The 14,118-nt window shown below is 36.5% G+C and overlaps 1 protein-coding gene across 2 annotated transcripts in view; it reads left to right on the forward strand.

Moving 5' to 3' along the window:
- Positions 1-14,118, forward strand: part of LOC150075993 (transmembrane protein 164) — a 121,265-nt gene that overhangs the window by 46,240 nt on the left and 60,907 nt on the right. For both annotated transcript variants that reach the window (XM_090387476.1, XM_090387475.1), the window contains one exon: positions 9,280-9,399. In XM_090387476.1, the coding sequence (XP_090243602.1) occupies positions 9,280-9,399 (120 nt within the window). The remainder of the gene's footprint in view (positions 1-9,279; positions 9,400-14,118) is intronic.

The following is a 14,118-nucleotide window of genomic DNA, read 5'->3' on the forward strand; positions in this document are numbered from 1 at the left end:
GATGATCTTGCATTCTGTTTTCAACTGTTAGCTTCATTATTTTGTCTGGTAGAGAAGTCAGACTTACAGGTCTGTAATTACCCATTTGTTTGCCTTTCAGGTCATTTCATCTGCATCTTTTTCATACTTTTTAAATTCTGTTATTTTCTCTTTTTAAATCCTTTTCTCTTTTTTACTTGATTTCTCTAGCACCTTTGTTTAGCAGATCATCAAAGTATATTCTCTGTACTTCTAAAATATCCTTCTCTTCTATTTTAACTTCACCCTAATGATTTTTGATTACCTTAGTAGCCTTCACAGTCATCAAGACTGAATAAAATAAAGGAGCTGTTTAGACCATATAGCCACTGTTTCCAATGCTGCACCATTCATTGCAGGTACCAAATCATCTGCAAACAATCTAGGCACATGGTCTAGATGTCATGCTTAGAGGTGCAGCCATCATATTATTGTTTTTCCTGCTTGTTCTGAGATTTTTTATTCTTAATTTTTAACATTGCAAAACATATCTTATCTTTCTTATATCTGTTTTCCATCTTTCTCAAAATCTTCCCACAATTTTTCTTTATCCTCTTTATACTCTTCTTTATTTTCCAATAAGAATTTAATAGACTTATTGTTAAATGTTTCTTATATTTTTCTTTCTTAGAAATGTCTCTTCTTTGGTGAGCTACTAGTAGCATTGTTCACTACTAGCAGTTCACCAGCAGCATTCTGAATTTCCTGTCTTTGCAGATCTCTCCCTTTTTATATCTGTATATTTGGCACTAATTGCCATTTTTAAATGCTTAATGAAAGTTAATGATCACTTCATATCTAAAATCTTGAATGGGTTGAGCACGCTGAATTCTGATGGGATCCTTCCACTTGTTCAGATTACGAACCTAAGGGGGCATAACTTCAAATTAAGTAAAGACAGATGTAGAATAGATGTGTGGAAATTTGCCTTTAGCCAGTGGGTGGTTAATTGCTGGAACAAACTTCCATCTGTCGTTGTGGAAGTCGATAGGTTGAATAAATTTAAGGAGGAACTGGACAGGCATTTGGAGGGAATGGTGTGATTTTTTTTTTTTTTTTTTTGGCTGATGCTGCATAAGCTCATACACTTGCTTTCTTGCATCACATGCTACTACTACTACTACTATCTTCTAATATATCTTTAACTAGTTGTTGTTGGGTTTAGGTGCATCAATAACTTAGCCCAAGGGTGGCAAACCTTTTTAAGGGTGCGTGCCAAAATTGGCTAAATCTTTTAAAAAACTACTCTCGCGTGCCCAGAACACAAAATTGGCCAAATCGCATGCCAAAATTGGCTTAATTTTTTAAAAAAACTACCCTCTCGTTTCAGAACACAAAATGCGTAATGCTTTATTATCCTTCTTAATCATACCAAATCTTTCACTCCAAGATTCTTGAAATTTCTCTGCTACTCCCCTCTTCATTTGAACGTTTTTGTTTATTTGCTGGTTGAGCTGACATTCTAAACAATCTGTAAAGAGTAAATAGCGATTAAAATGTTTATGAGAATTAATGAAAAGTAATTTCCAATCTCTACACCACGTACAAACCGTAATTGATAACAAAGGAGGCTACACTAAATACTGAATGCGAATAATATACCTCACATAACTTTACCAATAACTTATGTTCTGAATAAATGTGTGAAATATACGAATTTTTTTCTTAATTTCTTTTCACAGTTTTGTCATTATGTCGCACCACTCTGACTTCAAACAAATCACTGTACGGTTTGAAATATTTTTGGGATGTTCCGCATGCCCAAAAAATTTGTATGTGTGCAATGGGTTTGCCACCCTGATAGCCCATTTTGTGCCATTGTGTACTGTCTCTACAACTGTGTTCTTGTACCAGTTTGTACAGTCTGGGCTGAAAAACCTGAAATAATTCACAGAGAAACCCTCCTCCCTCCTCCTGAGATCACCTTAAGTACAGCCTTGATTGAAGAAGCCTTTAGAAATTCCAGTCATCAGTGGGACCAAACCTAACATTTCCAAATGAGTGACAAATTTCAAAACCACTCGAGCAAAACTAGTTGTTTAAGCCTGAACTTTATTTTTAGTCTTAAACTGTCTTTTATACTTTCTTTGTCATTAGTTTCTGCATTTACTAAGATATAAAAAAAACTTTTAATATCCATAATTACATAAAAATTCTTTTTTTTTTTGTTATCTGCTCCTGAAACATAATAATAACCAAGTTCTGCTATTGATTCCAATTAGCCATTTAAACTCCTAACATGAATGGTGCTTATCTTGATGGTTGCTCCAGTAGCATATTTAATGTAATGTGGCTTCCCTGATGAGCATAGTGGGGAGATGTTTTAGATGGCTGATATTTCAACTGGTATGAATCTTAATTCCTTCATAGTGATGTTTTGTGCATATAAGTTTTCCAGTCTTGGTCAGTCTTAGTGTCATATTAATCATCCTTCTCTAGTCAGTTATGTGGCTAGCATTCACTAGCCATGTAACTGACTCCCTACTAACATGTAGCTCAAAAAGGTGTGGAGTGGATATTGGAGCAGACTCTCAGTTAGTTCCCCACAAGCCTGACTTAGACATTTGGGAAGGTCTCCTCCATATGCTTGACCAAAGACAAGTAATGCACCTGTTGAGGCCATCAGAAGAGAAATTATATGAGGACAGACTGAATATGTGGGCTGTAGCGTTTGGTAACTAAGTACTTGTGTGTGTGTGGGGTGGGGTTGAGGTTTATGAGGCTCTGGAAGAGTGCAGCAAAATGAATAAGGTAAAATTTTGATGATATTAACACTCGCCAGAATGGGTTTCACAAATGTGTATGAGCCCTGGTCTGTAAATTTACTGTTAATGTCAGGCTCTGTGAGGTGACTTTCTCTATGCAGTTTGGAAAATTTGGAAAATTGAAACTGTACAAAAATGCTTTTAAATTTTAATTGTCTTATTTTGATTGCTCAGAATTATAGGGAAATTGTTAAAAATTAAATCAGAATAAAAAAATGTTGAATGATTTTGTAAAAAAATTATATAAAAATTCTTTAAAAAAAAAAGCTTATTGTTATTTGATGAAATAATATCATCTACATCACTTTGTCTCGTTTGATTCAGTTTTTATTAACTTCTGGATCTGATTTCCATATAATTTTGGCTTTTGTAAGTCCCAATTGGACACCATTGGCCAACAGGCATGATCTCTTCCTCTGATTTTAAAAGCCATTATGATACTGCCATCTGTTACAAACTGTTTCTGCAATTACTTGGAAACACAGCTGAGAGATAGCAGCAAACATTGGAAGATTTTGGTGAAATTTGTATATAAATGGATACATTATACTTTAAATTACCTTGAAAAACACACACACACACACACTGTGTGTGTGTGTGTGTGCGCGCGCGCGTGTGTGTGTGTGCACACCACATTTTTTCAATGAGAAAGCTAATAAACAGCTCTAGAACCAGTGGGAGGGCAGGTTGTAGACTTAATTTTTGCAAGTTTTCCTTTAGCCACAGAACACATTGGTAGTTTATCTGCAGGTGCAACAAAAGTTTCTGCCTGCCTTGTTCTCTATGGGCAGTACTAATTCAAAGTTTTATTTTTACAAAACTTCAAAATTTCATGAACAGATTCACTCCGCAGGGCTGTCTTCTTAGCAGAATACTCATTGCTGAATGGGTTAACACTAAGAATGAGTAGCATCTGGTGTTTTTTTTTTTTTTTTTTTAAACCAATCAATTTATTCCTTTTTTTGATTTATAGTTTGAATTCTGTTGCTACCGCTTTTACAACCACAGGAAAGTTTACCCAGATATTTGCTAAAGGAAAGCTCCTAATTGAAAAACACGTAACAAAGTTGGAATGCTCTTTCCACATTTATGTGATGTACAGTTTGAACAACAACAGTAGTTTTCAGCACTGATTCAAAGCAACTAATGAAAGTCATATAATATAAAGTTTTATTAATATCTAGAAGGAATGGTAGTTTCTATGGTACTCAGTGAAGCTTGTAGGACTTAGACTATTTCTTTGCACGTGCGTGCGTGCGTGTGAGTGAGTGAGAGAGATTTATAAACTGTGTCCATCATTTAAACACTCTCCACTCAAACCAGTTGATGACACACTTCAGTTTCAATGTGGTAAATGACTGTATTGGAATTCAGCATACACACAAAACTTCTGTATATAAACAACACACCCATTTACTAGGAACTAAATCACTAGTATTAATTTGATATTTCCCAGTGGCAGTCACCCTTTAGGTGTGAATAAATTGCCTAGTGTGATTCTAGTAAAAAAAATTCAGGAACCACTAAATTGTATCTATAGATTTTGGCATTCTGTTGGTGAATCTCCCTCCTGTCAGACCCTGTCTAAAAATTATATCCGACTATTCCAGAACAAAAGCTTAAAGCTGTCCTTCCCTGATCACTCATTAAGTGTTAGTATTAGTAATGGCCACATGGTGCAAGGAAGCCTATGACTTATGCTGCACCAGCCAAAAAAAAAAAAAAATAAATAAATAAATAATATGGGCAACCCCCGTATAACATGGTTTTGCTCTAACATGATTGATAAATTGCGGCAATGCTCGCACAACACTGTACTTAAATAACGCGGTTTTGCTCTAATACAGTTAGAGAATTTTGGTAAATCTTACATAACGGTATTTTTGAGCTTTTGTGCAGGGGAAACCCTGCTATTATGTTAGATGTAATTTTTCAACATTTCTGCTCTTTTTGAATCCCCACTGTTGACCCCGCTAGTCAAAAAAAATTATTGAGAAATCCCTGTATTTTGTTTTGTTGGGAAATCCCTGTGTTATGCTCTCTACTGTTGAACTTGTGGAAAAATCTAGATTTCAAAGTTTTATTACTGTTGGATAGTGCACCAGGCCATCCAAAAGATTTAAGTCATCCAAATGTTGAAGTTATACTACAGTTCTATTAGGTTAATACAACTTCTTTCATTCGACGATTAGATGAAGGCATTATATCCACCTTTAAAACTCATTATATCAGAAAATCGTTACAATGGATTTTGGAAAAATTTGATTCCGAATCTATTGAAGTAATGGAGGCATGGAACATTTCTCAATTGTGGACTGTATCAGAATCATAGCTTTATCGCTGAAAGAAGTAAAGCCGTCAACATTAAATACGTGTGGAAAATTGTATGATATATGGTCAGAGTCAGTTCATTCAGAAAATATGGTCAAACTGGCAGAACCCGGAATCGGTGTGATAGTAGAACTTGCCACGTTAGTAGGAGGGGAAGGTTTTGATGATATGACTACTGAAGCCCTCATGGGTAGCACGGTTGATAGAATCACCCTCCTCCCCACATCGGATGGAAAAGACCAGAGTTCAAATCCCATCAATGACAGGAGGAATTTTTGTCTTTTTCACAATGAGGCTGAGTTAGTCGGTCTAAGGCGAGGGTAGCATGTTTTTTTCTTCCGGAAACTCAGGTTTTTTTTTGTCCAGCAAAACAGAAAATCGACTTAGGACACACGCAATTTATAGACAGTATACACAGAGTAACATGGCCTTAGTTGCCTGTGCTCCTAAAAGAATTAAAAATATATATTATTACTGAAAATGTTCAAGAATTACTAGTAGAAAAAGAGGTTGGCGATTTTGTGGAAATGGCATTGGAGGTAAAACCAAATCAATTCAGATGATGATAGCGCATATGAAAATTCTAAACTTCCAAATTTTACACTAAAAAGCATACAAGAAGGCATAAAATTAGCTGAGCAATTAGAATCATATTTTTTAAATGCAGATTCTTGAATGAAAGGAACCCAAAGTTCAAAAGGGAGCTTCAGAAAATGCTTAGTTCCATACAATGAAATTCACAAAGATTTATAAAGCAAAAGCAAACAAACCCAGATTGCTGATTTTTTTAAAGAGACTAGAAGATACATGAGAATGGTGTATTTTTGTTAGTTTTGTTAACATTTTGTTAATGAAATAGGGTATTTTTGTTATCTTTTGGAACGTAGCCCTCTTTTTGTACTTTTTCTTAGTCCCGTATAACACAATGTTTCGCGCAACACAACATTTTATAGTAACCTAACTACTGTGTTATATGAGGGTTATCTAAAATAAAATATAATTAATAATAATAAGAAGAAAATTTTAAAAAATAATAATAAGAAGAAAATTTTAAAAAATAATAATAAGAAGAAAATTAAAAAAATAATAATAATAATTAATAAGAGAAAAGGAAATGGACAACCTATGCATTTCTCTCCTCTCTTAGGTAATTATCCAGCTGACATTTGAATTTCCCCAGTCAGTCTTCTACCATCCATGTAGGTAACTTATTCTAGTAATTTATAACTCGCTGGCTAAAATAAAACTTCCTGCAATCCAGTCTAAACAACTCCCCCTGTAACTTAAAATTATGGCCCCTTGTTCTAGAATCATTTATAACTGAAAAATTTCATCCTTATTCATTTTTCTTATGTCTCTCAGAGCCTTAATCAAGTCTCCTCTAAAGTGCATAGTTTCCAAGCTCTGCAACCCACATATTCAAAGTCTTTCCTCATATCATCAGGCGAGTTACCCATCTTTGGATCCTTTCAAGAAGAACAATGTCTTTCTTTAGGTGAGGTCCCCATACTTTAACATAGTATTCCAAGTGTGGCCTAACAATAGCCTTATATAATGGGATTATGCCATCCTTATCTCTACTAGTAATTGTTCGATAAATCATCAATAGGACACCACGGGCTTTCCTTGCCAGCAGTCTACAATGCTCAGAGAACTTCATATCTGACTGTATCATAATACCCAAATCTCTTTCCTCCACCACCGGCTTTAGTTCAACTCTGCCAAGTGTATAAGTTATTTTGGGGTTACTGTTCCCCAGGTGCAATACCTTACACTCTACTGGATTAAAGCATAGCTGCCATTTTTCTGACCATTCCTGAAGTCTGTCTAGGTTATTCTGAAGAAGCTCTGCTTGACGGCAATCATTAACTACTCTCTCAATCTTTACATCATCTGCAAATTTAGACATCACGCCCTCTATCCCTTTATCGATGTCATTTATGAAAATCAAAAACAACATTGATCATAATACTGATCCTTGGGGAATCCCACTTCTTATATCAACCTAATCTGATGAATAACCATTTATTACAACCCTTTGCCTCTTGCCCTGAAGCCATCCTGCTATCCAAGGATTTTCCCTGTGATTCCAACCTGTTCCAGATTATAAAGTAACCACTCATGTGGGACTGAGTCAAATGCTTTGCTGAAATCCAAATAAACAACATCGAAATTATTCCCTAAGTCCAGTTGCTCCTGGCTGACATACCCTGGTTCTAGTCCACCTCTCCTTATTACAAAAAATATTTCCCATTTCCCTGACAATAGAGTCTCCTAATAAAACTAAGTCCTTTTGAACCAGAGTAGTTTGCACGTGGTTATTCTGTTCTGGGGCCCGAATCGGGAGTATATCACTTGATAGGTTGCTAGAGTCTTGAGTCCCCGAAGAGCTCCCAGTTATATTATTCTCGATGGCTTCAAAGCACCTGTTTTTTCAGTGACTCAAAGTGTTAATGGTGATTGGAAAGTAAAATGCAAATCTGCACCATGAGTGTGTTTTTTAATCTAGAAAAATGTATCTTAAAATTCAAAATTTCCAAATAAGTTGAAATTTCACCGCAGTTTTTCTTGAAATTAATATACCATGAATGTGCATGGATTAGTGAGAATGACCTACATGTCCTCACCTTAATGTAACTGGGAGCTCGTCAGGGACTCAAGACACAAGTGTGATTTTTCATTCGTAATATTAAATTGACATTTAAAAAAAAATTGACCCATGATAAAAAAAAAAAAGCTTAGAATAGTGAGAGAGTATGATGAGTATGACAAGAAATAGAGCAAAACATTCACTATTCTTTTCTTTTAAAGTGCATATTAACTAACATACTGGATATAGCTTCTGCCATTTGTTGCTATTTTGGGAAGGTCTAGGTTCAAATTCTCTCATAGACTGGAGAAATTTTGAAGGCCTGTAGTTAACCAGTCTTAGGCAGAGGGAGTGAGGTTTTCCTTGATTCTGGATTTTTCAGCTCACATCATGTAAATTGTCCCTTCAGTATACACTTGTACAGATAATATACACAGCACAATATGGTCACAGGTGCTAATGAATTATACAGGGTGTCTCAAAAATATTGGTACAAACGTTTAGGGGAGGTAGGTAACATCTAAAGGAATGTGAATCGCATAGGAACCCATAACCATAGCACAGGAAACGTCACGGGAAAGTAGTAGTAGTAGCAGAGGCACAAGAAGCAGAAATGACACAAGACAGTAATTAGTGGCAAACATTTATTTGACATAATATTAACAATGGAGTACGAGATGGATGCATTTCATGATGTTACAACAGATGCTCGAAGGTTCCACCGTGAGAGTGATGCATGCGTGACACCGACACATCATGAATTGGCGGACACGGTCAAGCACACCTGGAATTTCTTTGACAGTAGCAGCAGCGCAGACGAGTCTCGCCACGAGATCCATTTCCATCTCCACAGACGATTCATACACGATAGATTGTGGGCCCTCCACAGAAAGAAATCAAGGCTCGATAAATCAGGTGAGCGTGAGGGCCAGGCGACGGGTCCACCACGGCCAATCCATCAACGCCCAAAACGCCTGTTCAAATGGTCACAAACACACCTTCCATAATGGGCAGGCGCCCCATCATGTTGAAACCAAATGTTGCATCTCACATTTGCTGGAACATCGTCAAGTAACCCTGGTAGAACTTGTTCAAGAAAGATCCGATATTTAGCGGAGTTCGTGCGGGATGGTAACAAGTATGGGCTGACTAAGCAGTCACCGACCATACCTGCCCACACATTTATTGTGAAGTGATATTGTGCCGCATGGGGGGGGGGCACACCCCGTGGGCCCTCTGCTAATCCATACACTAGGTGCATGTCTGCCAGCTCACAGTTCATATATCGATGCATGCTCTTCGTGCAGCGACTACTGCTTGAATGAGTAAACCCGAAATTTTCCCTCTCGCGAACTGATGAACGGCGCCGTGTACCGACTTACGGCAACATTTCCGGTTATGGGTTCCTATGCGATTCGCATTCTTTTAGATGTTACCTACCTCCCCTAAACGTTTGTACCAATATTTTTGAGACACCCTGTATAAATAATAATAATAATAATAATAATAAAGCACAATAATAAAATTTGTACCAATTGTAATATTCTACACCTAACCTAGTATATTTTGTTTCAGATTTTTCTGTTAGCAGCACCACCCACTTCTCGTTTAGTGACTATATTGTTTCGCATTCATATGCACTGTATTTATGGGGCCATGCTGGCAATTGTTTTTCCTGTGCTGAATACTCGTCAGGTATGAAGTTTTCCCTTTAAACTGTATTAATTTTTTTGAACAAACCTGTTATATCTATGAAATTGTTATAAAATTTTGCTTTATTATAGTTAAGCTTGCAGTGTTTGAAATGTTTTGCATTACTTTTTTTTATTATGCTGTTTGAAATGTTACATTTTTCTTGAGTCATGTTATAGGATTCAGATTTAATTTGTGGTTGAATGGATTTTTTCTACCAATGCTTTCTGACCTGTAGAAGATGTATTAATTGCTGATTTCATAAGACATATGCATCATGAACTTGCTTGACCTTTGTATGAAACAAATAAACCACGTAAATTTCCTTAAAAACCATCAATTCCGTACATTTTCAAGTTATACATATGTTAATTATGAGATTTTTCTATATATCTGTAGTTTTTTGTTATTGGGTATATCTACTGGCCTATCTTGCAACTTGCTGCAAAGACAGAGCTTCATAGTATTACTTTGTATATACTCATTTTGTATACGTATTATGTGTTTTGGTCATAGGTGGCAAAATTTTGCTTTATTATAGTTAAGCTTGCAAAGTGTAAGGAATTAGGATAGAAATAGACTCTTGCTCTCGTATAACTAATAGCCCAGAATGTTGAAAAAATTAGTTGGAAAGTGTGTGAATGAAGAATATAAAGTTAGTGTTTGGGGAGCACAAATTCTTGTCATGCTAGTAATGGCCCTGGACAGGAATTTGTGTTCCTGGATATTGTAAATCTGTAGATCTGTAAATAGTTGTATGTATACAAATATATTTGTTGCTGAATTAATAAATTTTAGAATCTTATACTTAAAAATTATCTTGTAATTATCTTACAATTATGGGTACAACACTGGCTGCTATATATGAAAATGTATCTCATCAGGATGCCACCTTGTTTATACTGAAATAGTCCAGAGCCTGTAATGTTCCATAGTTTCCTCTACTTATAGAGCTGAAGCAAAGAAAGCATATTGGCTGCAAATGCCGCTTAAATGACGATATAGATAAACGACCTGAAGCTCAGCAGATTTTTCAAAAGTGGAAGGATGATGTTTGTGGTAGCAAGGACCTTGATGACAATGGTTCTGTTTGGATTAAACTAGTGGATCTGTGGAGGTGAAATGAGGAGAATCTGCTTGGTTGGTGAGAACAGTCGAAATGCCTTTTATAGCAACTTAAGGAAACTGAAAGCATTGGCAATCAGTCTTTGGTGGTTCAGAAGTGTGGGAGTTTTTTACAATGGTCTGACAAGATAGATTCCATTGGTAAGGGGAAAAAGAGTAGAGAGGATGGAGCTGAATGTAACTGGCAAAGGATTAATGGTGTAAAGGCTGATATTTTGTTAGGAATTGGGGAAGCTATGTTGTCAACCTTTGTTGTTTAGCCAATGAAATCTAAATACCAATTTGAAATGAATTTTTGTGGGTCTTATTTGCTGGTGACTGTGCATCTATGTTATGTTTACATTTACATTACCTTTGCATTTATAATAAGCATTCGTTCCAGTGGCATTAATAAAGCACTTATTTGTTAGAAAGACTTATTCATTGAAAAAGTGAAAAAAAAAAAAAAAACCTAAACTAACTGGGAAAAAAATAGAACAATGTAAGCTTTCAGCAATTGTTAAAATTTTAAGTAACTGTCATTAAATAATAATAGCTAATCACATTAATTTAACAGTTGTTAATTAAAAAGTTAAGCAAAGGTTATGAAATAGTATTAGCTAATTATATATTAATAAAAACCAGTTGTTTTTTCTGCCTGTTCAAAATCTAGTTTGGACTGATTAATAACTGCTTTACAATTGTTGCGAGCTTTGGTGTAGGCAGAAAATGAAACTGAAGAATTGGAAACAAGCCAATTATGATATGCAACGTTCTTTTCTTAAACAGCCTTAACGTGCATTTATTAGAAAACCAAGGTTTAGATAGAGGATGAGATTTTAAAGTGGAGTGTGGAATAAAGGATTCCATTCCTACAAGAATAATTTCACTGACACAATGTAAGCAAATGTTGACATCAGAAGTTTTGAAACAGTAGACCGACCAAGAAAATGAAGAAAAGAAATCTCGCATTTCATCCCATTTTGCATTCCTGTAATGCCAAACAATACGAGGTTGGGAATAGCCATGAGGTAAAGGCTCCATTGGAGAAGAGACAATCACAAGTTGTGATCTGAGGTGCCTAAAGGACCACTCACTTCGACTGTGTACTTAGAAGGGTTGTTTGTGAGAAAAAGGTCAAGCGTGTTGGCTGTATGGTTAGGATTGTCTGGTATTCTTGTAGGTAAATGAACAATCTGTGCAAGGTCATTAGTAATTGCAAAAGCCTCGGTATCTCGACCAGCTGGGTCGGTGTGAATAGAAAACGGAAGCCAGCTGGAGTTGTAAACATTAAAATCGCCAAGGAAAATTACCTTACTGTTAGGAAAGTTGGACTCGAGAACGTCAAGTTGCAAAGAGAGGAAGTCAAAGAGCTCCAAGTGATTAGTGCAGTTGTGTGAACAGTAGAGACAACAGATGAATTTGACACAATGAGGTGAGAGATTTTAAGCCAGAGAAGATCGAAAAGAGGAGATTCCAAATTACCAAGTCTCTGACAGGGAATATCTGAATGGACATATGCACAAGTACCACCTTTGAGGCGAAAGGAATCATACAGCAAATAATTTGGGCAACTGAGATGAGCAGTAGTTGAATCAACCGATAACTGAGATTCTGTCAGAAAAAGTACATGGGGTTTGGCAGACTGCAAGTGGAAATTGACATCATTGAAATTAGAATTGAAACCACCTATATTTGTGAAATGAACTAGGAAGTGTTTGGGAGGTTTAGCTCTTTTTGCAGATAAGCTTACTCTATTAGTTAGACTATTTATTGTGTATTCAATAGTAATAAAAAGTGGGGGGGACATGCTGTATGAAGTAATGAAATTTTTGGATATGGCGTACACATGGTAAGAATATACCCAGATCCTTGACATAATGTGGCCTCGACAATGCCACCCATACAAACTACTCAGATTCCCTCCAGTCACTATCTGGCAGAGTAGAGGTAGCAAGATTATACACTAGCTGATCTGGAAGCCTCCTAAAGAGTTACCAATAAGTTCGGTCCGGTGTACTAACTAGCGGCCGGCCTGCGAACACCATTTTAGAGCTGTACCCTCGAAATGTAAGGAAGATTGGATCTAGCCATGATTTTCATCATAACCTCAAAAGTCGTCAGTCATACTACATGATGGAAGAGATGGGGAAGGGTTGAGCGGAACTTAGCTGTGGAGACCAAACATGGGTTCCACCACTTCAAGCCTCCAATAAGCAAAGTGGTGGTATTGCACCGATTGATGAGAGTCATCTACTACCCAGTTTTGCCTGGTAACACAGAGGGGCAGCATTCCTCAATGTGGTGTGCGCGCCACACCTTGAGCCTTGCTTACGTTGGTTCAAACCTGGGTGGTCACCCACAGCGTGCTTGTGCATGGAGGTTATACCCAGGATTACTAACAGTCCCACCATCGTTAAGGTGCAAGCTACAAGTTTATCAAAGTGTAACAGCAAACTGGAGAAATTGTTGAAGTTAAATATAAGAAAGGCACCCAGGGTGGATGGGATCTATCCAGTTATATTAAACATGGCAGCAAAGGTTATAAGCAAACCCTTAGCCATAATTATGAGAGGACTCAGGGAAAGTCCCCATGGACTGGAGATGTGCAAATGTATCACCAGTTCACAAATGGGGATCTGAGGGTGACACGAGTAATTACAGAACAGTTAATTTAACTTTCGTTCCAGGGAAAATAATGGAGTCACTGGTTAAAGATGCATTGCAGGATCATCTAGACAAGACTGCAGTAATAATTCAGATCCAGCATGAGTTTGTTAAGGGAAAAGTTTTGTCTGACAAAAATTTGATTGGATACAATGATGTGGTTCCAAAGCAACTGGATGCAAAAAATGATTTTGGTATTGTATACTTTGTTTTCAGGAAAGCTTTCGACATTGTTGCGAATGGAATATTGCTGTACAAATTGGAGAGGTATGGCATTAAGGTTAAGTCGCTACAATGGATAAAAGGATGGTTGAGTGGGAGAAGACATAAAGTGGTTATCAATGGACGCTGATCTTTGTGGAAAAATGTTATTAGTGGAGTTCCCAAGGGTTCGTTATTGGGCCCACTGTTGTTTTGTTTATTAATCAATGATATTGTTGAAGGTATATTAGGCTTAATGTCGAAGTTTGCAGATGATACAAAGGTTGGCAGAGTTGTTGATGGCGGTGTGCTACTGAAACAGGATATGAAAAAGTTGGGCAGTTGTGCTGAGAAGTAGCAACTGAAGTTTAACCTTGACAAATGCAAAGTACAGGCAGTTCCTGCTTTACAAGTTTTTTTTTTTTTTTTTTTCCAAGTATCAACAAAATTGAAAATATGAAGATTAATTGCAAAAAATGAATGTTAAACATTCATAATTCCCAATTTCAAACCACACGTGTAGCTATACAATATAGCGCACCCCGCTTTACAATATTAATCCATTCCAGAGAGCCCTTCGTAGGGTGAAAATATCGTAATGTGAACCCAATAACATATTGTTTTTTAGTTATTCGTTCGAAGGCCTCTGAAGTTGAAATTTTTGCTGTATAACTAAGCTATTTATCTCTCTAAAAGGTAATTTTATAATGTAAATTTGAGTTACCAATTCAAAACATTAAAACGCACTAC

This window comes from Mastigoproctus giganteus, chromosome 13 (genome assembly GCF_048544385.1).
Source record: "Mastigoproctus giganteus isolate SK-2022 chromosome 13, ASM4854438v1, whole genome shotgun sequence".
NCBI lineage: Eukaryota > Metazoa > Arthropoda > Arachnida > Uropygi > Thelyphonidae > Mastigoproctus > Mastigoproctus giganteus.